The 25,659-nt window shown below is 54.3% G+C and overlaps 10 protein-coding genes across 10 annotated transcripts; 4 read left to right on the plus strand and 6 right to left on the minus strand.

The window, feature by feature from the left end:
• Nucleotides 1-768: 768 nt before the first annotated feature.
• E0L32_003020 (uncharacterized protein) lies at nt 769-1,776 on the plus strand (the record flags this gene model as incomplete). Its single annotated transcript, XM_031137275.1, has 1 exon — nt 769-1,776. One exon carries the CDS (start codon nt 769-771, stop codon nt 1,774-1,776), a length of 1,008 nt encoding a protein of 335 aa, XP_030999088.1.
• A 207-nt stretch (nt 1,777-1,983) lies between these two features.
• E0L32_003021 (uncharacterized protein) lies at nt 1,984-2,361 on the plus strand (the record flags this gene model as incomplete). The annotated part of the gene is made up of 1 exon (XM_031137276.1): nt 1,984-2,361. The coding sequence occupies one exon, from the start codon at nt 1,984-1,986 to the stop codon at nt 2,359-2,361; it is 378 nt and encodes a 125-aa protein (XP_030999089.1).
• Nucleotides 2,362-2,676: 315 nt separating this feature from the next.
• E0L32_003022 (uncharacterized protein) lies at nt 2,677-9,772 on the minus strand (the record flags this gene model as incomplete). The annotated part of the gene is made up of 8 exons (XM_031137277.1): nt 2,677-6,309; nt 6,365-6,398; nt 6,452-7,404; nt 7,481-7,927; nt 7,965-8,002; nt 8,774-9,183; nt 9,254-9,695; nt 9,748-9,772. 8 exons carry the CDS (start codon nt 9,770-9,772, stop codon nt 2,677-2,679), a joined length of 5,982 nt encoding a protein of 1,993 aa, XP_030999090.1.
• A 709-nt stretch (nt 9,773-10,481) lies between these two features.
• Nucleotides 10,482-11,132, minus strand: E0L32_003023 (uncharacterized protein; the record flags this gene model as incomplete). The annotated part of the gene is made up of 4 exons (XM_031137278.1): nt 10,482-10,561; nt 10,617-10,753; nt 10,823-10,879; nt 10,957-11,132. The coding sequence occupies 4 exons, from the start codon at nt 11,130-11,132 to the stop codon at nt 10,482-10,484; spliced, it is 450 nt and encodes a 149-aa protein (XP_030999091.1).
• Nucleotides 11,133-12,362: 1,230 nt separating this feature from the next.
• E0L32_003024 (uncharacterized protein) lies at nt 12,363-13,982 on the minus strand (the record flags this gene model as incomplete). Its single annotated transcript, XM_031137279.1, has 1 exon — nt 12,363-13,982. One exon carries the CDS (start codon nt 13,980-13,982, stop codon nt 12,363-12,365), a length of 1,620 nt encoding a protein of 539 aa, XP_030999092.1.
• Nucleotides 13,983-14,776: 794 nt separating this feature from the next.
• Nucleotides 14,777-16,083, minus strand: E0L32_003025 (uncharacterized protein; the record flags this gene model as incomplete). Its single annotated transcript, XM_031137280.1, has 4 exons — nt 14,777-15,449; nt 15,508-15,570; nt 15,720-15,877; nt 16,009-16,083. The coding sequence occupies 4 exons, from the start codon at nt 16,081-16,083 to the stop codon at nt 14,777-14,779; spliced, it is 969 nt and encodes a 322-aa protein (XP_030999093.1).
• A 731-nt stretch (nt 16,084-16,814) lies between these two features.
• Nucleotides 16,815-18,136, minus strand: E0L32_003026 (uncharacterized protein; the record flags this gene model as incomplete). The annotated part of the gene is made up of 4 exons (XM_031137281.1): nt 16,815-16,975; nt 17,041-17,943; nt 18,002-18,059; nt 18,131-18,136. The coding sequence occupies 4 exons, from the start codon at nt 18,134-18,136 to the stop codon at nt 16,815-16,817; spliced, it is 1,128 nt and encodes a 375-aa protein (XP_030999094.1).
• A 659-nt stretch (nt 18,137-18,795) lies between these two features.
• E0L32_003027 (uncharacterized protein) lies at nt 18,796-19,562 on the minus strand (the record flags this gene model as incomplete). Its single annotated transcript, XM_031137282.1, has 2 exons — nt 18,796-18,967; nt 19,024-19,562. The coding sequence occupies 2 exons, from the start codon at nt 19,560-19,562 to the stop codon at nt 18,796-18,798; spliced, it is 711 nt and encodes a 236-aa protein (XP_030999095.1).
• Nucleotides 19,563-20,163: 601 nt separating this feature from the next.
• Nucleotides 20,164-22,171, plus strand: E0L32_003028 (uncharacterized protein; the record flags this gene model as incomplete). Its single annotated transcript, XM_031137283.1, has 3 exons — nt 20,164-20,242; nt 20,301-21,967; nt 22,034-22,171. The coding sequence occupies 3 exons, from the start codon at nt 20,164-20,166 to the stop codon at nt 22,169-22,171; spliced, it is 1,884 nt and encodes a 627-aa protein (XP_030999096.1).
• Nucleotides 22,172-22,690: 519 nt separating this feature from the next.
• Nucleotides 22,691-25,646, plus strand: E0L32_003029 (uncharacterized protein; the record flags this gene model as incomplete). Its single annotated transcript, XM_031137284.1, has 4 exons — nt 22,691-22,752; nt 23,031-24,178; nt 24,234-25,240; nt 25,584-25,646. The coding sequence occupies 4 exons, from the start codon at nt 22,691-22,693 to the stop codon at nt 25,644-25,646; spliced, it is 2,280 nt and encodes a 759-aa protein (XP_030999097.1).
• Nucleotides 25,647-25,659: the final 13 nt, after the last annotated feature.

A 25,659-nucleotide genomic window follows, 5' to 3' on the forward strand; every position in this document is an offset into this window, starting at 1 on the left:
TGTTAAAAAAAACCCCCCCCCCCCCCCCCCCCCCCCTGAGTAGCAGGGCCGAGGGGGTGGTCAAGACGACAAGCCCTACAGGCCGCATCTTGTAGTGTTGAATGAATGGTCCAGTGTGTCTCCTTGCTGGCCTCCAAAAGCATGAGAGACCGGATCATTGTGGCCCCCTATTCACATCCTACCGGATGAGTGACTGACTGACCACAGAACCCTCCGGCTAGTCCTTCCTATGGCAGCCAGCAAGTCCTGACTACTGTCCTCTATCCATGACAATGCTGTGACCGCTGCCTAGCCATTGTCGAGCTCCTTTTGCGGGCCAAGGCCCCCCCTCTGGATTGTCGACATGCGGCCCAAGCTTCGCCGGGGAGCTCGACGATGTCGTTATGACATCGTCAGTCACCCCCTCGACCACACAACATGTGACTTGAGGGCTGGAAATAGGCAGCGACGTGGCCAAAATTGCTAAAACCTCGACAGTGAGGGGCCAGAGCTGCTTTTCTTCTTCTTCTCTTTTCAGCAGATGCCCAGAGGTACTCTTCCATCATAACCACCACCCAGAGCATCACTGCATCATATCTTCTATCCGCATCCCGCTATTTATAGCACAAGAAGGTTCGTCAAGTCCGGCAGAGAGCTTTCTTTTGCCATTCTTCCATACTTGTTCTTCTTTCGGACTCGAGGTTCTTTGGCTAACTCGCCTTCTCACTCTCCTTTGACAGGAAAAAGCTCCTCCCGTACCGATTCCACTGCATCCATTCAGTTGACAATATGAACGCAAACAACAATAACAACACGAGTAAGTTCCTTTCGTCGTCAGTAGATGCGTTCCCATTATCGCCAGACCCAGACGGCTGGGTTGCGGGGTCTCGGCGGCTCTCGAGGACAGAAACACCTCAAACGGCATCTCCAGTTGGAGGCAGAGAGAACGAGCCATCGGCAGCTCGCGCTCTTCTCCAGCTTAGGTATGGCAGCCAAGAAAGCGACGGAGTAGTGCGAGAGACAGAGATGAGAACAGAGCTGAGGGACTCCCAAACCCTCGCCTCGACTCCTCTCACTCGTCCTCGATACACCGAATCCGACCCGTCTCGGCCAGTCAACGCCACAAGGCATCTTGAGGCTTCCCCCTTCACACCCTCCACACTTCGCCTTGCATGGCCAGGACTCACTCCTCTGGCACGCACTTCTGCGGGAAATCAACAAGTCCATCAGCGTCCTACGCCGATGCCCAGTCAAGTCGCCTTGCCCCTTCCCCTTCCCCTTCACCATCACCCCGAAGCTGGTCCGGGATCTCCCTTCCAGCCAGCTCCCGGCTCCGTGTTGCCTCTGCCCATACCTACACAGACAGGCGTCTCGCGGCCGCGTCCATATGCCCCATACCCCCCTGTCCCCTTCCGAGCTCCCCATCTCGGCCTCGCACCTCCTCCAGCCCTCCCCCGTGCGCCTACAACCGCCAGCCAGCGCCCGCGCGACCCCATCCTCGGAGGCAGCGTCCACAACGAATGGACGAAGAAGCACGCCCCGACAGCCATCTGCGACTTCTGCAACAGAAAGCGCCACAAGACGCTGCAGCAGTGCACCCGCTGCGCGACACAGTGCTGCTTCGAGTGCATGCTGCACCGCCGCTTCGATTCTCAGCACCACCTCTCCGAGGGCACGACGGACTGGGAGGTGACCAGGCGGCCGCGGAGACGGGCTCGGGTTCGTGCGAAAGCCCGCCTCCAGAGAGCGCACTCGGACGCCGACGCCGGCGGCGCTCCTCCCCCGACCGCTCAGTGATCCTGCTCCTGCTTGTGGCAGGCACTGGGAGGCTCCTGGCGCCTCCCTTGCTCCCCCGGGAAGAAGCAGTCCTCCCGGGGCGGGAAGGGGAAACATGACTAACGAAATAAAACACGCGCGCGATGGGGGGTTGTTGCCGAACTGAACGAACACCTTTTTGCTAACCACGAATTCTCTCTTCTCTTCTCCACGATAGACTCCGGCCAGATGCGCATCTGCCGGCGTGGCCATTGTGGCAAGCCGCCGGTCTACCACCCGATCGAGGCCTTCCACAACGCCAAGGGCAAGGCGCTCAAGATCTGTGCGTACTGCAGGAAGGAGGAGAGCGCGAAGTCTCGTAAGTCGCGGGCCAAGAAGGCGGCCCAGCGCGCCAGCAACGTCGTCGGCATCCCCCACCCCGCGGGCGGCCCCCGCGGCCAAACCCAGGGTGCCGCCGCCCAGGCCGCCTCGCCTGCTGCCGCTGCCGCTGCCGCCGCCCAGCCCCAGGCTGAGGCCGCAGGTCCCGCCACCGCCGGGGCCACCGCCGAGGCCACCGCCCCCGCCACCGCCCAGGCCACCGAGGCTGAGAACCACAACGACGAGTAGGAGGAGGAGTATGGCACTATCTGAGCACCGTCAGATTTGTGCCCGGGGCTTGAGAAGTGAGAAGGGATGATCATGGTTGCGTTGTCTCGCGTTTAGGAGAGCCAAAGGCCTCCAGGAGTTCTAGGACAGGGATCACAATGGAAACTTTGGTCTTTTAAAAAAGTGGTCTTTATGTTATGTGGTGACTGAATACGCTTCTGTGATACAGGTGAACTGCTCTGCTTCTATGTTGCCTTTCCTTCTCAAACACCAAGATCGCTTTTTGTTGTTGTTGCCAACCAGCCCAAGTAATACACACCAGAAACGCTACCTACCCTACCCCAAGATCATCTCCACCAGCTTATCCTTCTCCGCACTCCTCTGGACCAACTCCCAGAACGCCCCGACGTCCTCGTCTCCCTCGCCATCACCCTCCTCCGCCTCCTGCTCGCCGCCGCCCTCCCGACGGGAAGCCTTCTCCATGCCCCTCTGCAGCAGCTCCTTGGGCGTGCCAAACTCGGCCACCCTGCCCTCCTTCAGCACCAGCAGCCGGTCAAAGTCCGCCACCGTGCTCAGGCGGTGCGCGATGACCAGCACGGTACAGCCTCCGGCGGCGAACTCCTGCCTCAGAGAGTCCTGGATCGCCGCGTCGGTTCCGCGGTCCACAGCAGATGTCGCTTCGTCTAGGACCACAACCTTGGGGCGAGCGAGAATCGCCCGGGCGAGACACACGAGTTGACGTTGGCCTTGGGAGAGGTTGGCGCCACCAGCCGAGATCGGGGTGGAAAGGTCCTTGAACGTGCTGCTGCTGCTGCTGGTGTCGTTGGCGTCGGAAGACGTAGTAGGAGTGTTGGCTTCGACCTCTGTGTTGACAGCGACTGCTTCCACGCCCTCGTCGGCACCATCAGCGGTGGAGGTAACCCCGGTGGCAGAGGCCGGATCCGGTGCTGCCAAGATCTCCTCCGCGATGGCATCCTCGACTGATCCTTGCCCGGCTGTGTCATCTGCTGGAGCATAGGCGCTCGGCCTCTGCGGGTCGCCGGTCTGGGGCTCGATGAGGTGGACTCGCTGCAGCACAGTCTGCAGCTCGTAGTCATCCTTGACTTCCTCCATATCCAGGTTCGACCGCAGCGTGCCGGAGAACAGGAACGGGTCTTGCGGGATGATGGCCAGCCTGCTCCTGAGCTGGGACAACTTGAGCGTCGCAATGTTGATGCCGTCGATGCTTACGGTCCCCTCTTTCGGCTCGAGCAGCCTGAAAAACACAGCTGCAAGCGTCGACTTGCCAGCGCCCGTCCGTCCCACAATACCAATTCTCTCGCCGGCCTTGACGTCAAAGTGCAGGTTCTTCAGGACCGGCGGCAGATCGTCGCCGTAAGATACGGTGAGATTGTCGACTTCGATCTCGCCACGGGCTGGCCATGCTGCTGGAGCCTCGATGCCACTCTCGGGTTCGGTCTCGATCTCGGAGTACTCGATGACCCTCTCGGCAGCGTTGAAACCAAGCTCTACACTCGTCATGTTGGTGAGCAACTGTGTTAGAGCTGCCGAGTACCCTAGCGCGAACGTGAGCCCGAAACCTGCGAGGGCAGGCCCGACGCCGCCCAAGGCCACGGCCACAGCGACGGCGGTGACGAATACAGCACCGAGCATGCCCATTCGGAAGCTCATCCAGCGAGAACACAGCTGCAGAGCCCAAGTCGCCTTGGCGCCATTGTCGATAAGGCCGTACATGCGGTCCATGTAGAAGTCGGTGCGGTGGAAGGCGCGGATGGTGGAGAGCCCGGAGAGCACAGAGCTGAACTGGTCATAGATCGGCGAGCTGGAGACGGAATTGATGCGCTTTACCTCGCGAGCGGCGGTGATGTACGTCTTGGCAACGCCGGCGTAGAAAATCAGGAGAACTGCTCCACAGACGATGACCCATTTCGAGACCACGAAGCTCGAGGCGATGATCACAATGATGCTGAAGTTGTTCGAGATCAGGCCACCCAGTTCGCCAGACAGACGACGATCCACGGTGAAAGTATCGGAGGTGAAGCGATTCAATATGCGGCCAGACGGCACGGTGTCGACCCATCGCAACGGAGCGCGGAGGATGGCATGCGTCATCCGCTCAAACAGAACCCTTGACGCTCTCAGCCCGATCATGATAAAGGTGTATTGCCGTGCCACGACGAGAAAGACGTTCGAGAACGATATCACAATGTACGCGATCATCCAGAACCTGACTGATCGCTCTTGCTCCATGCGTGTTATGTCCATCGCCGGGTGATGGAGGTACATCTGGGCCTCATTGCTGAATGTCTGCGTGTGAAGCCCGCTGAAGAACATGCTCACGCCTTCGGTGGAGTATGACTCGGCAAGCTTCTTCAAGCTCCACGTCCGCCAGACAGTGAGGAAACGGCTTCCGAGAATGAAGGCGATGGCAAGCACCCAGAGAAGGATGGAAGCGCTGGCGGCAATGTAGATGGCGTAGATCCTCCACTTCACACGGCCGACTTCACGTTTCTCTTCGTCGTCTGACTTCTTTGATTTCTTCCTCTCCTCAATGGAGGTGTCCTTGGCCTGGTCGTCTTGTGAGCCGAGTACGGTGTCATCACTCGTTGAAACTGCCGTAGAGGATTCGGCAATTGACTCGGACAGATCGCTATCCTTTGGAGTAAGCTTTTCAGCGCTCTCCAGGGCGCCGTTCTGAAGTCGGACAACATAGCTGGCACGGGGGAGGCACATCTCGGCGTGATGAGTAGCCAAGATGCGGGTACGTCCTTGGGCAAGATCACCGGTCAAGGCTTCGTCAACAATGATCCGGCCAACGTGGGCGTCGACTGCACTGAGCACATCATCGAGGATAAGGATACCAGCTCTGGAGTACAGGGCACGGGCGAGCGCAACACGCCAGCGCTGCCCCCCGGAAAGAGTCACACCCTTGGGGCCGACCTCGGTCTTGTCACCGTCGACCAGGAGCTCGATGTCCTTTTCCAGCGCGCATGTCCGAAGAACCTTTTGATACCTTGCTTCGTTGAAAGGCATGCCGAAGGTGATGTTCTCTTGGACAGTTCCAGTTTCAATCCAAGGAGTCTGAGACACGAATGAGGTAAGAGAAGGAATGATCCAATCGGCCTCAGGTACCTCATCAGCTTCAATCTCCAAGGCAGGCGGCACGGCGGGGATCTTGATCGATCCAGACAGTAGCTTGACCTCTCCCAGAATGGCTGCAAGGAGCAAGCTCTTTCCGGCGCCGGTCTTGCCCGCAATGACGCTCAACTCCCCACGAGGGAATTCCAGGGTAACATTGCGAAGAATCGAGCGAGTCTCTTGCTCATCGACTGCTTGCTCCTGATCCTTAGACTCATCGACCTTGGGCCATCTAACAGTGGCGTTGTCGAAGACAATGTTGTCTCCGGGAAGAGACACAGGTGCTTTATCCGGCTGGCTGAGATATTTCTCTAGGCGAACGCAGCTGGTCCAGGCCTCCATCATGTAGACTTGAATCATTGGCAACAGACCGATAGCCTCGTCGAGCTGGTCAAACAGACCCAGAGACGAGAAGATCACCGAGGCCCTGACGGTGGGACTCGTGATCGTGTATACGGTCAGAGAAATTGAGGCCAGGAGAAGTGGCCCGAGGTTGATGATCATGATCATGAAGCACATCCAAAGATTGACGATCCAGTACTGCTTAAGCTCCTCGTCGCGGCTCTTAAGGATCTTCTTCTCCCACAGGGTCTCGAGAGCGGAGTATTTGATCTGACGCATGCCTTGCAGTGCTTCTGTGAGGATGTGTGCCTTCTCGTCGCGATACTTCATGAGTCCAAACTGAATGGCACCGTATTTCTTGGACATGAGGTAGCTGATGGGGAGCACAACGATCGCCGAGAGGAACCCGGCGAAGAAGGCTCGCCATCCAAGAAGCTGAATCAAGAACGAGCCTGCCAGAACGAGCTTGAAAATGGCCAACGGGAACCACTACGTCTTGGTCAATAGGAAGTCGTTGGGAAACTTGGCGGTCTTGATAACTTACAAAGTTGTACGATGGAAAGATGATTACTCGCCCGCTAAGAGAATGTGAGTAGATGTTGCGGCAACGGCGTCGAGCAGGGGTACATACCTATCCAACTTCATGTGGTTGACCACTGACTGACGCACATCTCCTCCGCCGGCTTTGGATTCCTTCTTTTTGTCATCTTTCTTTGCTTTGCCAGCCGCGTCCTTGTCTTCGCCATCATCCTTGTCCTGTACCTTCTTTCCGGGGTCAGCTGCTTCATCCAGTCGAAGAGCCTTCTGGAAGACCAAGGACTGAAGCAGTGACAGTAGAGGAGCCTCAAGCTTGCTACTTGTCAGCCATCGCATGGAATTGCCGACCCACACTTGCAGCAACAACGCCACGGCGAGTCCGACAACCCAGACCCAAAGGGACATCCTCTCCTTTCCGCCTTGAGGTTGATCCTCCAGGCTTTCGAGGAAGTGATAGAGCACGTATTGAGGAAACAATGCCAACAACGCTGTCACAGCAGTCAAGGCCCACTGCATTGCCAGCTCATACCGATACGCGTGAAGGAGTTGTCTCCAGAGCCTCGGTTTGTCTCCACCATCTGGATGAGACCGTAGATATCTCTCGGTGACGTTCCTTGAACGTGTGTTGCTATCCAGAATCGGCAGGTCCTCAAGGTTGAGTTGCCGTTCGCGGGAAATTTCAAAGACAAGCCGATTCCACGAAAAGGCGAGACGGGTGAGCAGGGAGACAGCGTGCTGTTGATCAACTAGAGTGCCCTTGTGGTAGACGTCCGGCCTATGCGGGAAGGAAGCAAAGGCAAGAACGGCGGAGAGAGCCGCAAGGTGCTCAAGGAGCCAGCAGAGGGCAATGGCAAGTGGCTCGCCATCATGAGAAGCTCGCCAATGACGATAGCTCCAAGGCAGAGCCCGGATCGTGACAAGCCCCAGCCGAGCAGTGATAGATAGCAAGAGACTAAGGGTAGATACAAGCCCGACGATGACGAGCTTGAACCGAGCATCGTACTGGGCCTTGACCGGGAGGCTGGCACATTGTATCAAGAGCAGAGTCTGCCGCGAGATGATCAGTGATCTTGACCTTACCAGCACATTCCGGCCCAAGTACCAGGGAGGAGACAAGACTTACCCAAGCCGGCACTTCTGCCCAGTAGCTAACGAGCTTCCAAGCTGGTGGCGACCCACCGTCGCCTGTAGGATTCCTCTGCAGTAGCACGCCAGACGCAATGGACGCGCCAAGCCCCACGACGATGCTGATCCACGCCGCTGTGCGCGCTTCTCTATCTGAAAACTCGCTGACCGATTCTGCCGTGGCCTGTCCGTCCTCGCTCTCGTACACCGCAGGTGCAGCAGGTACGGGAGACAGGGTTTGATAGCCGCCACCGCGGGACAGGCGGATTCTGCTGCTGCTGCGGCACGATCTCCAAGCTTGCAGAAGTGCAGGGATAGTCAAGAGCGCAACTAGGATGACACCCGCCGCTCCCACGGTGGGATGCAGCTCAACAGCATTGCTGTTGCTTTCATCCATCATCCTCCAAGGGAGTTGCTGGGGCTCTTGGCGCGTGCCTGGGTTCGACTATGCCTACTTGTAGTCCAACGAGAAATTACCATACCAGTTGAGACTGCTGACTCAGCTGCTTGTCTGCATCTTCTGTGTGGAATTGTGTCAAATAATGAGAGAAAAGAATGCGATATCTCAAGATGGAGGACTATGTAGAGAGGCTGACAAATGACCGAAAACGACGGAGACGAAATCTTTATATCTGGATGCTTGTTTAGAGTTAGCGTCAGTGCTCTGCTGTCTTAAACCCCTGTATCCCAGGCAGCTGCGGAATGCGTCAAGTCAGCACACAGCAGGAAATAAATCTACATTTCACAGATTTTATGAACATGTCATTTCACTGGAAGTCAGGAGCACGAGGCATACAACACTTTGAGGGAGTGAATCTAGTTAGTACCAATAGAAAAGACTTTCACGGCTGCAGCTGTCACCCATAGCAGCCAGTATCGCTTGCAGCTGGGCGTTATCCACAACGGGTAGCTCAGGGACTGGGCGTCTTGGGCACAGGCACCTTGATGGCCTGCAGGGCCCGCCCGGACTTTACTGCAGCGTTTTGGGGCATGATATGCAACTACTCCAGACCACTCCAAGTCACGTCTAGGCAAATCACCTTTTGTCTTCTGAGAACCCGGATGGCACCAATCTCATCGATATGATACTTGAACATGTTTGAACCACTTGTTATTGCTTGCTCGTCCTCCATCAAGTCGTGTCTGATAGATTGACCTGGCCTGTTACCTCCCGAACTCCTGAAGCCCTGCCCGGACCCGAACCGTCCGTCGATGAGCACAGGCTTTCTCACCTATCACCTACCATCTACCACCCCTTCCAAGAAGACCACTTAACCGTTAACAATCGTACCGCCGTTGCAGTGGATTGTTTGCCCGCTGATAGCGGCACTGTCGCGAGACGCCAAAAAGACGACACAGGTTGCAATCTCGCTGGGTTGAGCCGGCCGGCCCATTGGGCTCGTGAATTGCTTCTGGGCTTTCTCGTTCATAGTCGCCGGGATCAGAGGAGTCCAGACAGGGCCAGGGGCAACGGCATTGACCCGGATGCCCTTGCCAACATACTGGTTGCTCAAGCCCCGAGTGAAAGAGACTATCGCGCCTTTCGTCGAGGTGTAGTCCAGTAAGTCTGGCCGGCCAACGTAAGCGTTGATGCTTGCGTTGTTGATGATGGTGCTGCCCTCGTTCATATGAGGGAGGGCGTATTTGGAGAGGTAGAAGAATGGGTGGATGTTCACATTGAAGGTGTGTATCCATTGTTCTCTGGACGTTGATCATATCAGTCGAGCTCGCTCTCTAGCAGATTGGTCCTCCTCCTCGGGTGGGCACTTACTCGGACAAGTCTTTGATATCCTCAACCATCATCTGGTATGCGGCATTGTTGAACAGGATGTCAATGGAGCCACCAAAGACTTCCAGGGCTTTGTCAATGACCTTCTTGCAGTTGCCTCGGTCTGTTAGGTCCGTTGCGATCAGATAGCACTTCTGGCCGTGTTTTTCGACCTGCTTCTTACTCTCCTGCGCGTCCTCCTCTTCCTCAGGGAGATATGCGATCAGGGAATCGGCACCTTCCATGGCAAACAATATGGCAGTTGCACGGCCGATACCCGAGTCTCCACCTGTGATGATGGCCTTCTTGCCCTTCAATTTTCCTGCCGCCTGATAGTCTTGCACACCACCCTGACTCGTAGAGATCTGTTGGAACTGAGGCGTTGGATTGGGCATCTCACTCTCCTTGCCAGGGAAATCCTGGTCGGTGACCGGGACGCGGTGATCTAAAGGCTAGTTAGTATCTGCAATTTGTCTCTGTTGCAGCATCGCACTTACCGAGGTCGAACTGCGAATTTGACATGATCACGGATATGTTTCTGAGCGTGGGGGAGGAATCACAGTCAGGCAGGCCTTATTATCGAGTCTGTTCGAGAAAAGAGAATCTTTTGAGAAATTGCAACGGAAGACATCACTTGCACTTATATCGTGAGCCACCCGGAGCCGTTGCTCCTGACTGCTGTCTCCGTACGTCGGGATGATGGAGTTTGGTGATCATCGATGACGTAGGTGACAGATAATCCACCTTTTCCGATCGCAGCGCCTGCAGACTTCTACAGCCATGACGATTCGTAACAGCACGGCTAGGCGAGCCCTATCATTGCTGAAGCGTTCGAATTAGTACCCAGGTGGTTTTCGATAGTTTTGTTAGAGGTAAGATTCTAGGTCTCACTTAGTCTCGATCATCCTGCACGTTAGCGCAATGTCGTTGACCGCATCAGGAACATAACACAGCACAACGAAGTCGGAATAAATGTAGATAATCACGGCTTTATTCATTGATGAATCAATTACCCCCCAAGCATGATGGCGGCTCCGTAAAGGCACTGCGAGACCCTCGCGTAGACTCGTATCAGATCAGCACAGCGATGGCTGATTTAGCTATCGAATATCTTTGTGCATCCCCAGATCAAAATGAGCCTCAAAAGACTAGAAATTTCCTCTTATAAGAAACCAGCTTGTTCTTCTCCCAAAAAACCTGCTGGAGATCCATGGTCCTCAAGCCGGGCCCATCAGGCAGGACCAATCCAAGTCTTGTTGCCTCGATGATCGTAGCAAGTCATGGCGCCGTCATCATTGCCAATGAGGGTGTCTGCGAAGTATTGTCAGTGATTGAGGATTCCTTTACTTCTGTGAAGTGTACTGACTGAGGTCAAGGATGGTGGCCGGTGTATGGCCCTTGACGTCCTTGCAGTTACAGCCAAGGTTCAGTGTGACATGGTCATCACTGGCCGAGCCATTGAGCTTGACCGAGCACGGCTTGCAAGAGCGGAAGAAGGCACCACTGTAGATGTTATGTGTCAGCTCATAGCCGATGTCTTCTACCGTGTAAGAACCGACGCGAAAGACTCACTCTTTCTTGGGAATGAGACGACCTCCATAGTTGCTAACACAGAGGTTGAGATCAATCCTGTTATATTCACGGTCAGTGATCTTGGGTATTCTGGACCTCTGGTAGCAAGTGTGCTGAGAGTATTTGGCTCTTACCAAGTCCAGTTGTAAAGGTACTCGGCTGTGTTGTGGTTGTTGCAGTACATGCCGAGGAAGCTCTCGGAGAGGCGAGCACCGCGGACTTCGCAGTTATTAGCGAATCCATAGGAGGCCATAATCGGTTGGGGAATGAGGCCAAGCGAAGTGACGAGCAAAGCAACTGTGGCAACCATTGTCGGTGAGAATTTAGTGCCTTGATGGACTGATACTGGTGATGTCGAAATATCGGGCAATGGAGGAGGTTGTTGGTTGGTATTTGAATGGCCACAGCGACGATATTGCTGCCCTTTTCTCGCCCATCCAAGTGAGAGTGAAGAAGGGGAATAATCGCAGTAGCTCAAATGAAGAAGGTACTCCAGGACTCCTGCCTAATTTCACGAAGAACCAATCTAGGTTTGATATAGATGGAAGGCGCGGTGGGCACGTCCTACTGTCCTAAGGCCGCGAAAGCGCAGTGAATCACTTATGAAGGACTTCAGATGAAATATCGCGTTCTGGTCACGAGGGAAGCATATATCAATCTTCGCCCCCCCTTGGGATATCTTGAGGAATGAAAAGTTGCCTAAGTCGGTTGCACATCAAGCAACCCCTGTCTCAGGTAAGTCACTTGGACAAGGCTAGGCCCCATCGAAACTGGACTGAATAGCTAGAATAACAGACTGTCGTTCATACAAAACATCCGGTCCAAGTCGATGTATTCTTGGCATGTTCAAGAGGTTCATCACCAATCCTCCTATTCTACCATCGAGTGGAGGACCGAAAATGACTCTCATTGATCGTAAGACCAACAGTCCGAACAAGCTCCAACATACCGTCCGTATGTGGCCCATGAATCCCCACGATCCATCCTGCGTAAAGGCTGGCCATGAGACAGTGGATAGAGCTGACTCTGAAGGACGGCCGAGACATGCAACTGTGGCACCCGAACTCCAACAGCACATGGGCCAGATCCGGCACCACGAGTCACCCAGAATGGTGATTTATCAGCCGCCAATGTAAGAGATAGAGTATGGTGGCAAAGAGTCGTGTATTCAAGGCTGACAGAGACTGGGTGAAGAACTGCCCAGGCTCAAACCAGACAGCTCGTGGAACGAAGAGCCGTCTTTGTGGAAGGCAAACATGTCGATATCGCTGATTGCACATGGTCTGCCGCATGCATGCGGGTGCACGCCGGAGAAAAAACAGACAAACACATCTCTGGGTCACGATAGCACAAGCAGGAAGCGTCATACAGCGTTTTGTACTCTGGCCACCAGCTCGTGTCCAACGTCCTGTACCGATCTAGACGATGGTCCCGTGCCAAACCAACGACCAATCCATATCGAGACCCGATGCTAGCCAGGGGAGGTGTAAAAACCAGCAGAACTCCAGAACTCCAGGACAGCACGCGTTGTTACCGCACCCTAAGCCACGATTTGCAGCTGACCGCTGTTGTCAAAGGCGACCCTGCCTTCGTCGACAGCCTGTCTCATCTCTTTCCGTAGCACCTCCCGCTCCCCGGTAACCGGATCCCATTCCCACCCTTCGCGCATCCACATCCATCTCAGACACGCCCTCAGCTCCTTGTCATCCGGCAGGACTCGCATCCACTCAGGCTGGAAGCCGGGTTCTCGCCCTCCACCCTTCCAGTCACTCGCCCTGCCCAAGAGAGCGTCTCGACAGAATATCCGCCAAGAGTCGATGGCGTATTTTCCCTGTGTCAAGTGGCCAATCTCCCACAGACAGTCTTTTCCTCGAGTTGGGTTCACTCCATCGCTGGGACCGGCATCTTCCGCTCCAAACTCCTCTCCGGCCCTCACGTCCTTGCCATCCACAGGGTGGGGATAGTTCTTGACCGCGTAACGACGGCCTTTTGTCGGAGGTTGCTCGCACCATATCCTTGCGTACTTCTGTATGGCTGTGTATCGCACAGCTGCCAGACCCAAGTGCTCAGTCATGCCGACGAACTCGGCCCGGTCAGCATTCGCAAGAGCCTCGGGCGATGGCCAGCGCTCCATAACCTTTTCAAACACCGGGATGGACGCTTTCCCCGATGTGCGGATGAGGAAGGTGACGGCGATGAGCAGTCGAAAAGCATCGCCGGCAAGCCTCTCCTGTACCAGACCAAAACAGGGCGCCGAGAGAGTCGGGAAGGGGAGGCTCGACACAGTGCCTCGCGGAGGACGGGTGGATTTCCTCGGACTCCCGTCGGCGTTTAAGCCAAGACTGAAGTTCTCAGTAGACTTTTCTTCGGTCGCTGGCGGGGTGAAGTATGGCGATTTCGCTGATTTCTTGGATGTGACAACGGCCGGTCCAGACCGTTTGTTTGGTGATGCGTTCCCGCTGACCAGCTCAAACTCTTTGACTGCCTCATCTGCTGCGGGCGTTTGAAGGCTTGAACGAACATCCTTGGGAGGGCCCCGGTTTCTGACGTTTACCGGGACATCTCCTAATGGTTTGACAGGCGAAAGCTGATGAAAGCTGTCGCCGCCGTTCACTGGCTGTTGAACATGAACGGAGCTTCTTGGTGTTATCCCGGGGGATGTCTTCGTTCGAGGTTTCCGGATAGAATCAGTACCCAAGTCGCCCGTCCAGAACGGCGATTTGCCCTTGTCTAGTTGCTTTTCCCTTCCTGATCCGGCTCCCTTCCCATCTTCATTCTTGACAGGCTGTGGATCCTCCCTTTCGACGAAGGGGATAGATAGCCTGAACTCTTCCTCTCCGAGAGCCATGTTTTGCAGGCAAAGGTACAGCCCCATGCTCCCCGACTCCGGCCCCAAGACGCGATCCCTCAAGGCCGTAGCACACGCCATCCTCAAGTCCCAGTCCTCCGCCCCAGCCATCAGGCTCACCCGGCGCAACACGTCGAGCTCATCGCGCGGCACATTCTCCGAGGCGATGAGGGATGCGATGAAGTCCTGAGACTTAGTCGGGACTTCAAAGCCGTATAACAGGTCTCTGGCGGCGTCCATGCTTGACCGTGTTTGCTGCTCTGTGCGGGTCGCGACGTGAGAGGTCTTGGACCTCTTTGCTTGCCTACCCATGTTTTTCGGAATTCTCTAATGAGAAAGGCCGGGCGAGATGGCCACCGGAGTTGATCAAGAAGTACCGTTGGAGTTCCAGAGCAAGATGCGGGTACTAGGCGCGTCATGCCTCTGCAGCCCAGCCAACGGCATCGCAATGTTCCATCGGGGATGAGGAGTAGAGGCTAAATCCCATTGAGAAATCGAAAACAAAATGACGAGGCTTGAGTGAGGAAACCAGTTGCATGATTTGTTTGTGTTCGGTCATTTGCGGGATGAAGAAGTGAGAAAATGGTCAATTGGTTTCTAAGCCAAGCGCAGGTAACAATACAAACTGGGGTAACTGCCTTTGCGACTAAGCCATCATCAATACAACTTTGATCCAACTATTTTCAACGACCTGAAGATTTCCTACAGATCAATTAAGTGTATCATGGATAGTGGGTGAAATCCGATCTTGATTCTTGCTTTTATCTAGTCACTCATGGCAAAGATCGCTCTCCGCTTAGCCTGCAATTCAAGGGCGTTTGGGGATCCGGGCCTGAGATATGCCTTTCACCTATGCATGAGAGAGCAAATAAGGTCTAGGTTGCGTATATTTCAAGAAGAAAAATGAAATAGGTCTTTGATTTACACTCTACTACCCACTATCCACGCTCTTCCCCTGCCCAAACCCAGATCGCTCCAGAGACCGTAACCTGGAATCTCTCTCGTCCATGCGAAAACAAAGGAGCTTTCTCTTTTTATGCGGGGAGACACACGACGTTACTATAACATACAAGAGCTGGCCACCATCAAGATGTTGCTATCCTCGTTTAGTGACGAGTAGCATCGGCCTTGGGCGGGTCGTAGGCGATCTTCCTCGCCTTCAGGTTGGCCCACTTGTACCGCTTGACCCAGACGCTGAGAGCAAACAGAACCGAGGTAACAACCAGGACCTTCATACCCATGCGCTTGCGGTCGTCCATCTCGGGCTCGGCGGCCCAGTTCAGGAACTCAACAACATCCTTGGCCATCTGCGAAGTCGAAGCCGGCGTCTCGTCCTCGTACTCGACCAGGCCGTCGTAGAGAACACGAGCCATGGCAATACCGGTACCGGGGAAGTAAGGGTTGAAGTTGAGGCCAGCGCCAACCTGAGCACCCGCAGGGGGCTCCTCAGGGTACCCAGTCAGAAGGCTGAAGATGTAGTCGCAGCCACCGTGGCGAGCCTTGACGATCAGACTTAGGTCTGGGGGCAGAGCACCGTTGTTGGCAAAGCGAGCAGCCTCGTCGTTCGGGTAGGGAGCAGGGAGGTAGTCGGACAGTTTACCGGGGCGCTTCTCGATCTCGCCCTGGTCGTTGGGCTCCGTATCGTACTCGTTCTCCTCAGCGAGGGCCTTGGCCTCATCGACGGTGAGGACGGCACCGACGAGTGTTCGGTAGGGGATACGGCTCAGAGAGTGGCAGGAGGCGCAGACCTCACGGTAGACCTGGAAACCTCGGCGGAGTCTGTGGATGATGTTGTGAGCAACTTGTGACCCATAGGGGGCCAAGGAAGATAGCTTACGCCTGGTGGTCGTAGGTCTTGAGCCATTGCTGGTGAACCCACGGGTACTTGGTAGCGTGAAGACTACAGTCCTGATATTAGCTTCGATATTCTAACAAGGAAAGAGAAGGCCTGGGTGGCGGAATTCAAGATGTTGTCGAATATGCCGCAAGCCGAACAATTTTTTCGACGAGAGCTGCGATGAAGGCAATTGAAGCGGGAGGGGAACTGACCCTTCCTCAGCTGGAGTCATAGCATGAGCTACGGGGCCGTAGAGATGGTAGTACCATGCGATCGATCCGATCGCGACGGCGGTCGAGGCAGCCGCGGCAACGTTGAGCCGAATGGGAGTCTCGGCAGCAGCTCCGGAGCTCGAGGTCGAGGCAGCGCGCTGTAGAAAAATCACGGCATTAGCACAATTGAGCCTTCCTTGATGTCCCCCGAGAGCGATTGATGTTGGTGGACCGCATTTCCGTTGCTCGCGGCTGGTGACTGTGCTCCTGAAGATCGAATGATCCGTACCTTTGAAATATTCAGGGCGCCATTTCGTACTCCAGCGAAAGCGCGCGTCGAGCGCAGGCTGGACCTTGCGAACATGATGGGCGAGCTGCTTCTCAGCTTCGGCAAGATTCTGAATGGGGCTGACAGGGCAATTGACTGCCAACGTCGTCTGTTCGAGGACCGAGGATGCTCAATCAACAGGTGAGGTTAGAAAATCAAAGCGAGAGAACTAGAAAGCCCATCACACCCGATTTAGCCCGGCCCTCATTGGCTGGTTCGGCTCGAATAGGCGGTCACGCACTCGCCCACGTGATCTTCAGCTTCCAGTCCCCCGACCTTTTCCCTCGATATTCTGCCAAAGCCACCCAATCCAGACTAGAAGGGATCATCACCTGTGCTTCTTCTGCTGACTTTCGTTGCGCATTTGATTGGGGAGAAAACCGCAACGCCGCGACGAAAGGCCAACAAACCATTTGTGTCAGAGCACACCATTGCGGAATACTTTTGCATACAAAATGAGAGAAAAATGAGACAACATCGGTATTCGCATCTCAATCCGGTCATTTTCATTAGTTTCGTTTCGTAAAGCACTCGAGGAGCTTTTGTGACTGAGAGGGAGTTTGAAGCAACTTTACTACAAATCAATATTGCCAAGATTTATTCGCCGATTTTTCACAAGATGCATTGATGAGGTCTTTTATGCTGCTTTACTTTTGAGTCCGTTTCCCCGCAACACCGAAAGCACTACTGTTCATCACCGACAAGCTAGATGTTCGCGGCTCTACATCGTCACCCGAGTTTAGGAGCGTAGCCACATTCTACCCCGTCTATGAATGGCCGTTGGCTTTCAAGACTTCTCTCCGCTTCTTGACAGCTGCAGCAAGCTGATCGAGGACGGCCACTGTATCGTCCCAGCCGATGCAGGCATCGGTAATACTGACACCGTACTTAAGGCCAGCCTTGCCCTCCTTGGGTACCTTCTGGTTGCCTGTTGTGTTATGCGTAAGTATGTACCTCTGTGGTAGTGGTAATTGGAAAATAGTAGTTACGCACCTTCATTGATGTTGCTCTCAATCATGACTCCCATAATGCCATCCTCGCCCTTCTCGATCTGCTCGGCAAGGGTGGCAGCAACCTTGGGCTGGTTCTTGTGGTTCTTGAGTGAGTTTCCGTGGCTGCAGTCAACCATCAAGCGCTGCGGCAGGCCGGCCTTCTCGAGTGAAGCCTTGGCCTCGGCGATGCTCTGGGCATCGTAGTTGGTGCCCTTGGTACCACCCCTGAGGATGACGAAGCAGTCCTCGTTGCCAACCGTGCCCACAATGGCCACTACACCGGGTTTGGTAACAGACAGGAAGTGGTGGGGATGCCTGACTGCGCCAATGGCATCGATGGCCACCCCGAGGGAGCCATCAGTTCCGTTCTTGAAACCGACAGGGAAACTCAGACCACTTGCGAGCTCGCGGTGCAGCTGACTTTCAGTCGTCCGAGCGCCAACAGCGCCCACTGACAAGACATCCGCGAGGAACTGGGGTGAGATAGTATCGAGCATCTCGCTAGCGATTGGCATACCCTTGCTCGTCAAGTCAACGAAAAGTTGACGCGACATCTTCAGGCCCTTGTTGATCTGGAAGCTGTTGTCGATCTCGGGATCGTTGATCAATCCCTTCCAGCCCACCGTCGTACGCGGCTTCTCGAGGTAGGAGCGCATAACAATGATAAGCTCATTCCTGTGCTTCTCCTTCTCTTTCAACAGCATATCGCAGTATTCCAAGGCAGCCTTAGGATCGTGGATTGAGCAAGGTCCGATGATGACGAGAAGCCTGTTGTTGGGGTCGGTGCCGTTCACTGCAGCTACCGCCTCTTCTCTTCCCTCCAATACTGTCTTCTTCGACTCCTTGGTTTGGGAGATCTCGTGTTGCAACAGGTCGGGTGACGTGAGCGGGTTGTAGCCTCGAACTGTGAAGCTTGTTAGGAACTATTGGTAACCTCGTGCTGTATTTCGGGCATAATTTACTTCTCCAATCCTCGCTGTTGCCCTTGTCACCGACATTGGGGTTCGGGATGAAGAAGGACTGTTGTGTTGCTCGAAGTCAGCCCACAGTGCTACAGCAGTGGGAAGTGCATATTCTCGGGCGCAACTTACAGACATGGTGTCGAGCTTGTCGTATCCTCTCAATTGAGTGATAGGAATGACAAAATGCCTGGGAGGGAACAATTGCAGTGCAACAAGCCAGGGAATATGGATACTGTGTATAAGAGAGGTGTGTGTGAAGGACGAAGAGGATTAGCCGTGAGGTGGCCAAATACCAGGTATCTATGGAGGGGCTGCACCTTCAATTGTACTGATGACTCAAAACCTCAACTCAAGGCCTGGCAAAATTTTAGTGGGGTAAAAGTTGGAGTTGCAAAGTTGCAAGGCCAGGCTCGCCAGGGTCTCGACCGTCTCCCCCCACTGCGGATCGCTATCCCGGGTCCAAGCTACTTGCGCTTTAGCACGTGGTATCACTGTTGGTTTTGCTAGAAGCCAATTATTAAACACACATTTCTTACCACGAATTTGCTCATGGACCCGAGTGACAATTTTCTCGATCTACTTGTACTCGGAAGGAAACCCTAATTGGATGCCTTGGACAGATATGATGAAGAATGTCGCTTCCTCCAACTCGCAAGCATTCTAAGTCTCATCTAGGTCTACATTTATGCACATACATGTATCAACGTTTCCCCCAGCTTATAGTGTATAAGGGAATTGGTCGAAAAGAAATAAACTTAAAGTTATTGTTCTCTTGTTCTCATCGCTTGGTCTCTTCAATCCGCCTTGATAGGATTCACGGCCTCCTTTTGAAACATCTCGATGCCGTTCAGCTTGCCATAGACCCATTTCAACGCCAATGTGCTGAGGGTCATGAGGAAGGCTGAAACGGTGAACAGCACAACGCGCTGGCTCGTTGACAGAATCTCAAAGATGGGATATGGGTAGCTGGTGCGTTGTTAGCGAGATGCCTGTGTGGCGGGTGGCTGTCCTGGTTCACTTACAAGCCATTCTTGGTGAAGCACCATTCAACCCAACCCCAGTACAGGAACGCTAGCACCATACTCAGGCTCATCGCACTGTACATTCTGATTGTCCACGGCGGACTCAGCAGCAAGAGATCAAGCGAAAGCAGGATCGCAGGCATCGCGTGGAACCCCACATCTGGAATGATGGGCAGTAGGTGCTGAACGTCTGGAGGGACGACAAGGCTTTTGTCAATAGAGACCAAGCCCCAGTACAAAATACTGACAAGCACCGCGAGAGGGGTCGAGCACACGGAGAGGCTGTTTTTGACCGTGAAGAACTGGGGTATCAAGAAGAGATCTGCGAGAAGGCCAGAGACCATGGTCATGAGAGCCAGTCCCAGGCCAATGATGGTGAGAAACTGAAAATGACCGCCATAAGTTGTATCAGGCAGCTGCGGATAGAGCTGCAGATATCTGAACGAGGCCGAGAACGATACTATCCCAGCAATATGCAGCAGCGCTGAGAAAGATCGCGAGGGCGATGCCAAGCGCTGGAGGGGATGACGAGCTGCCATTGTGAACTTGCAGAGCACAAGTCGAAAAACACGGAGGAGCGGTACGCTGTTTAAACAGACCTAAAGAATATGCTTTGCTTGGCAGAACCTATAGGAAGTGAAGAAGCGAAAGTAGAAAGAATTCGACGTCTTTTCTATTTTAGCATATTAACAGAATTGAGGAGGGAACGGGGGCCGAGGCAGAGCGACTGGAGTGAGGGTTGGGGAGCTTTTCGAATCAATGGATGACATCAAAGTCCCGCCTAAACCCCTGGCGAGCGTGGAGTCCCGGGGCCTTCAACATGCCCGCAAATCCCGAAGCTCGGCACCAGATGCAGGGCGCCAACAACCAACCCACTTCAGTGGACTCATTTGGCACATAGGCCAGCTAAATGCCCCAAGCTTCCCTAATAGTGGGCCCAACAGAGTCGAAGCATTGGAAGCTTTAGTGCTTTTCTTCTAACTAAAGGAAGCTAGATTCGTTTGATTGGGTGCCTGCCAATGCTGTTACCACGCCAAAAACCTCACGATCTGGGAGACAAAATTTGCAGATCTCAGGACTCAACCTGCGCCGTCGCGTTGCACACTACCAGGTTGTATTTATTTGCTGTGGGACTTCGCCATGGCTCCTCCGAATGACGACGACGATGTCAAATCAAACAAGAGAAGCCATTCGGAAATGGCCGACCAAGAAGACACTGGTAAGACTTGAGCACTGGAGCGCGTGCCCAGATTAACGTTTACTCACGATTCGCATAGACAGCTCCTCCGACGATGACATGGGACCGCAGCTGCCCTCTGCTGCTGCACCCAAGAAGAAGCGTCGAGTTCTCAAGCACCAGAAACTCTACGTCTCCGCACTACCCACATCCTCTCGATACTCGAAGTCTTTGATGCACAAGGAGCAGATCTCGTTCGTTACGATTACGCCCTTGACCGAGTTCCTCATTACCTCTTCAGTCGATGGTGTAGTGAAGTTCTGGAAGAAGATCGCTCAAGGCATTGAGTTCGTCAAAGAGTTCAAGGCACACAGCGGCGAGATTAGGTCGGTGTCGGTCAGCCAGGATGGGAGAAGCTTTGCGACAGCGGGCGCAGATAAGACGGTCAAGATCTTCGACGTCATTACTTTCGACCTCCTATCGATGCTGCAACTGGAGTTTTCCCCAAGGTGTATATGCTGGGTTCACAAGAAAGGCGCCTCTCTGCCGCTGCTCGCCATCTCGGAGGCCGAAGCTCCCTCAATACACATCTACGATGGAAGGGGCGAGAAGCAGGAACCAATGCATACCATCAAGAACCTGCATCGCAGCGTCGTGTCAGTCATGGCATTCAACGACAGCTATGATTGTGTGGTATCGGCAGATGACAACGGCATGATCGAGTACTGGAGACCCAGCGGCAACTACGAGAAGCCAGACAACGTCTTCCAGTACAAAAGCTCAACCAATCTCTTCGAGTTCAAGAAGGCAAAGTCTGTGCCCACATCTCTTACTATATCTCCATCTGGCAACCAGTTTGCGACGTTCTCGGTCCCCGATCGCAAGATTCGCCTTTTCGAATTTGCCACGGGCAAGCTGTCGCGCACATATGACGAGTCGCTACGGACCATTGAAGAGATGCAGCAAGCAGGAACTGCTCTGCACAAATTGGAAGACAACGACTTCAAGCGCCGACTTACTCAGGAGCGAGATGTCGAGTCTTCTTCTTACCGTGATAAGGTGAACATCGTGTTTGACGAGTCTGGACACTTTATTATTTATGGCTCCATTCTTGGCGTCAAAGTGCTCAACACCTACACGAACCAAGTCGTGAAACTCTATGGCAAAGATGAGGGCTTCAGGGCCTTGAACTTGGCCATATATCAAGGGCAGCCGCAGAAGAAGGGTGTCACGACAGTTGAGATGGCTGCTTCGAGCAACCCGCTGCTGCAGGAGTCCGAGACAAGAGATCCTATCCTATTCGCTACAGGCGTTGGCAAGGTGCGATTCTACATGTTCACGAATGAAGAGGACATCTCAAAGTCAACACGAGACGTTCACAATGAGAAGCCAACCATGCTCGGCGGTGGAAAGAAGACGGCGGAGGAGAAGAAGACAGAGACTGGGACGGCGGCCATCATCCACACAACTTATGGCGATATTCATATTCGATTATTCCCAGACGCAGCACCAAAGGCCGTGGAAAACTTTGTCACTCACTCGAAGAGAGGCTACTACAACAATACCATCTTCCACCGTGTGATCCGAAAATTCATGATTCAGTGCGGCGACCCTCTTGGGGATGGAACCGGCGGCGAAAGCATTTGGGGTCGCGAATTCGAGGATGAGTTCAGCACGCTGAAGCACGACAAGCCATACACGGTGAGCATGGCCAATGCTGGACCAAACACCAACGGCAGCCAGTTCTTTATCACTACCGAGAAGACTGTAAGTGGCGAGCTTGAAAAACCCGACGTTGAATCTGTGCGGTCTGCTAACTTTGATCTGTTCTAGCCGTGGCTTGATAACAAGCACACGATTTTTGGTCGCGCTATCCAAGGTCTGGATGTGATCCATAAGATCGAAAACGTTCGAACTTATAAAGAGAAGCCGGAGGAGGACATCAAGATCTTGAACATAGACATTGTGTAGCCAAGTTAGGGACCTTGGAGCAATATACCCCGCATCCTCTTCTCGCTTCACAGTGCAAGGCTTAACATGGCTCGATCGTGAGAATATGAAATGAGCTGTTTTGTCCAAGGTTTCCTGTTCACGCTATGCTGTGAGGCGAGTTGGCTGTGCTAACTAACTAAATGGCCCCGCCGCGCCTTGGATTCAAGAGTCGGCTCTCTCGCATACTCCTCCCTTTTTGGGACCCCGCATCCCAGAGTCGTTTCCACCCACCGTCAACCTCCGGATCGACTCTCCAAACAGGGTTTAACCTGTCGCTTCTGCCGGGCCACCCGTTTCACCACGGACGAAGCGCCTCCGTCTCGGTTGGTTTTCTGTCCCGCCGATCTCCCGGGAGCCGCAGGGCCGCAGGAGCATGGGGATTGGTCCTCTGCCGATCAGCGTGTGCGTGCGTTGCCGCCCCGCCGGCAGCCGCCTTCCGGTCTGAAAAGACTTCTCTTGTGCCGATCCTCCGGCAGTCATCCCTCCAGCGCGGCCGCGATGCCTCGCCCGAAGAAGCCCGGCGCCCCCGAGCCGAAGCGGAGGAGCCGCAATGGGTGCTGGTATGTGTTCTTGTCTTTTTTCTCCTGTCATGCCCAGCCCGGTCACGCATGGCGGATGTTGTTGAACATGAGACTTTCAGCGAAAACCCTTTCCATCTACTGCCTTATACTAGCCAATGTAAATTGTGGTAGCAGTTCTAACCCGATGCAAATCTACAAGGCCGTGCAAAGCGAGGAAAGTGAAATGCGGTGAGGAACGTCCTCGTTGCTTGAAGTAAGACCTAGGAGTTATCATGACGGAGTCTACATTATACACCAAGACTAATCCCGATTCACAGTTGTCAAAGAAGTGGAGAGGCCTGTGATTATAGCATTCGTCTCAATTGGGAGGGCCGAAGAAGTAAGAAGGGAGGTGACGGCTTTGGTGTGATCCAGTTTGATCAAGCCTCTTCCCAGTCAGACAAGAGCACACCGTCATCTAAACTGGCCACCTCGCCGTCAACTTCTGGCTTCAAAGCAGTCAACTTCGGGCCTCCAAGCACTGTGAAGCGACCTGCAGCAAAATCTAGTCAAGCTTGGTCCTCTGAAATTGCCTCCGGTCCTCTATACGTTCCCGTCTCAGCCGCAACTGCTTTCCCGACTACCCGGTACGACTTTCAGTCACAGATCTCTTTTGCTCCCAACAACGACAACACCCACTCGTCAGGCACGTTGCATCCCTCTCACGATGCAGGGCTGGAAAGAATGGACATGCCTGGGCCTCCCTCAAAGCGGCTGAAGTATTCGCTCGGCGGGAGTGAGGGAGATGATCCATCCTTCCAGTCCATGGCGGCGCCTTATCATCCCAGAAGCTCGGAGACGCATGTAGCCCCGGACCATCTCGCACCAAGCGCATTCCATGATGATTTCCACCAAATGCACGCTCATCCGACCCCGGAGGCATTCCGCCGGCTCTCTGTCAACTCTTTACTGTCTGGCGACTCAGTTCCATCCCAGGAGGAGCGATTGAGGGAGGCTACGGGAAGCTACCTGGGTCTGGATTCCAAAGTCAATCGGCTTCAGAAGAGTACCTACTATGGTATCGACCGCGGCTTCACGGACTTGGATGTCGGTGTGAACGATGATCTTAACGCAATCACGGGGGCCTCGCCGAAGCTCTCGAGACGCGAAATCGTGGGCGAGGAGGACGCCGAGGAAGAGCATCCTACAGAGTTTGGATTCGGAGCCTACTCCAATGAGGTTGATGGTTTTGCTGGGGGCTACTACGACCGGCCAGTGATTGTGCGAATACCTCAGACCTTCGAACCCCTTCCGGACAAACTGAGGGACAATCCCATGAACCTGCTGTATTTCCACCACTTCCTCAATCACACCTCTAGGGTCTTGGTACCTCACGATGATCCTGGGTCGAACCCTTTCCGCACCGTTCTTCCACTGATGGCTGTGACAAACGACCATCTCTTGAGCCTTTTGCTGGCATATTCTGGTACGTGCAGTTGCGTTCGGTATCGAGAATTAATACACGGCTGACGCTGTCTTAGCATCACATCGTGCGAGGCTGTTGCAGCAACCAGAGCCTGCCACAAGGATTGCACTCTGGGTTCAAGACATCTTTCCCGCCCTCCGCCATGCCCTCGACAACCCCGATACAGAGATCTCCAGCACGGACGTGGCCACAGCCATCATGCTTGCGTCTCTGGAGATCATCTGTCCTTCAGCGTTCGAGGTCCATATACCCTGGCAGAAGCATCTTACTCTGGCTCGCGAGCTCGTCACGGCTCGTCCAGCTCTCCTCAAAGTCAACCACCATAGTTCCCGAGAAGCGCAAGCTCAAGGCCATCAGGTATGCGCGTTCTTGTGGAGCTGGTTCGCGTACCTAGACGTCCTGGGCAGTCTCAGTGGCGGAGGGCAGGACGCATCACCGGTTTGGGTTCTCGAGTATCGTGTGTATCACCCTGATGACGACGACGAGATTGACTGCATCATGGGGTTCACCACGTGTTGCATCTACATACTAGCCCGCATCGCAGAGCTGGCGAAGAAGAGCGACACCGAACGTCTGCGCGCCCAGTCGCGGCGAGTCACGGGGCAGGGCGCCATCCGAGACGATGGTGCACAGAACGAGACTGACGCCATTGAGGACAACGCACTTTCCACCTGGCAGCCCAGCGCCGAGGCTCAGGCCAAGGCCCACAAACTCGAGGCCGACGTGCGTGAGAGCCTGGCTCAGCCGCCGCGGCCGTGCCAGCACATACACAACTTGAACACCTGGGACCGGCGCGAGATGATCGCGACCAACGAGGCCTACCACTGGGCGGCCCTGATCCATCTCTGGCGGCGGGTGTGGGGGGCGCCCACCGAGGATGCGCGCGTCCAGGAGGCCGTGGGCAAGATATTCGACTGCCTGAGAAAGGTGCGCAGGTGTGGCAGCGCCGAAGGCTGTCTTCTCTTCCCCATGTTCACCGCGGGTTGCGAGACGAGAGACGCGGAGAACAGGGAGTATATCTTGGAGAGGATGAAGACTGTCGAGAAGACGGGCATGACGCAGGTGAGTTGCTCTGCTTGTCAAGGCAATCCTAGCTCGAAGTTGCATCATCTTCTGACACCCTTGATTTACAGGTTAGCAGAGCGCGTCGCCTAATGGAGAGGGTATGGGAGGTAGGACAGCCATGGGAGACTTTACTGAGTACGGAGTTCATCGGATAAGATACCAATTTCACGTTATTTGAGGTATATATAAAACTGTATAAGTCATTTTGGGACCTGGCCATGAGGCATCTCCGTTCATGTATGATGAAACCATGTAAGATGCGTTTACTGTTGCAAATTAGCGGGATATCTCTCCCTCAAAGTCTTGCATTCTGGACTTGACAATTCTACCAATCCAATAGTGTCCCCAGCTGATGAATCCAAATCCCGATTCTCGCCAGGACATCGCTCCTCAAGAACACTAGCAGCAAAAGGTCC

This window comes from Thyridium curvatum, assembly GCF_004353045.1.
Source record: "Thyridium curvatum strain D216 chromosome Unknown NODE_13_length_580902_cov_83.771903, whole genome shotgun sequence".
Classification (NCBI taxonomy): Eukaryota; Fungi; Ascomycota; class Sordariomycetes; order Thyridiales; family Thyridiaceae; genus Thyridium; species Thyridium curvatum.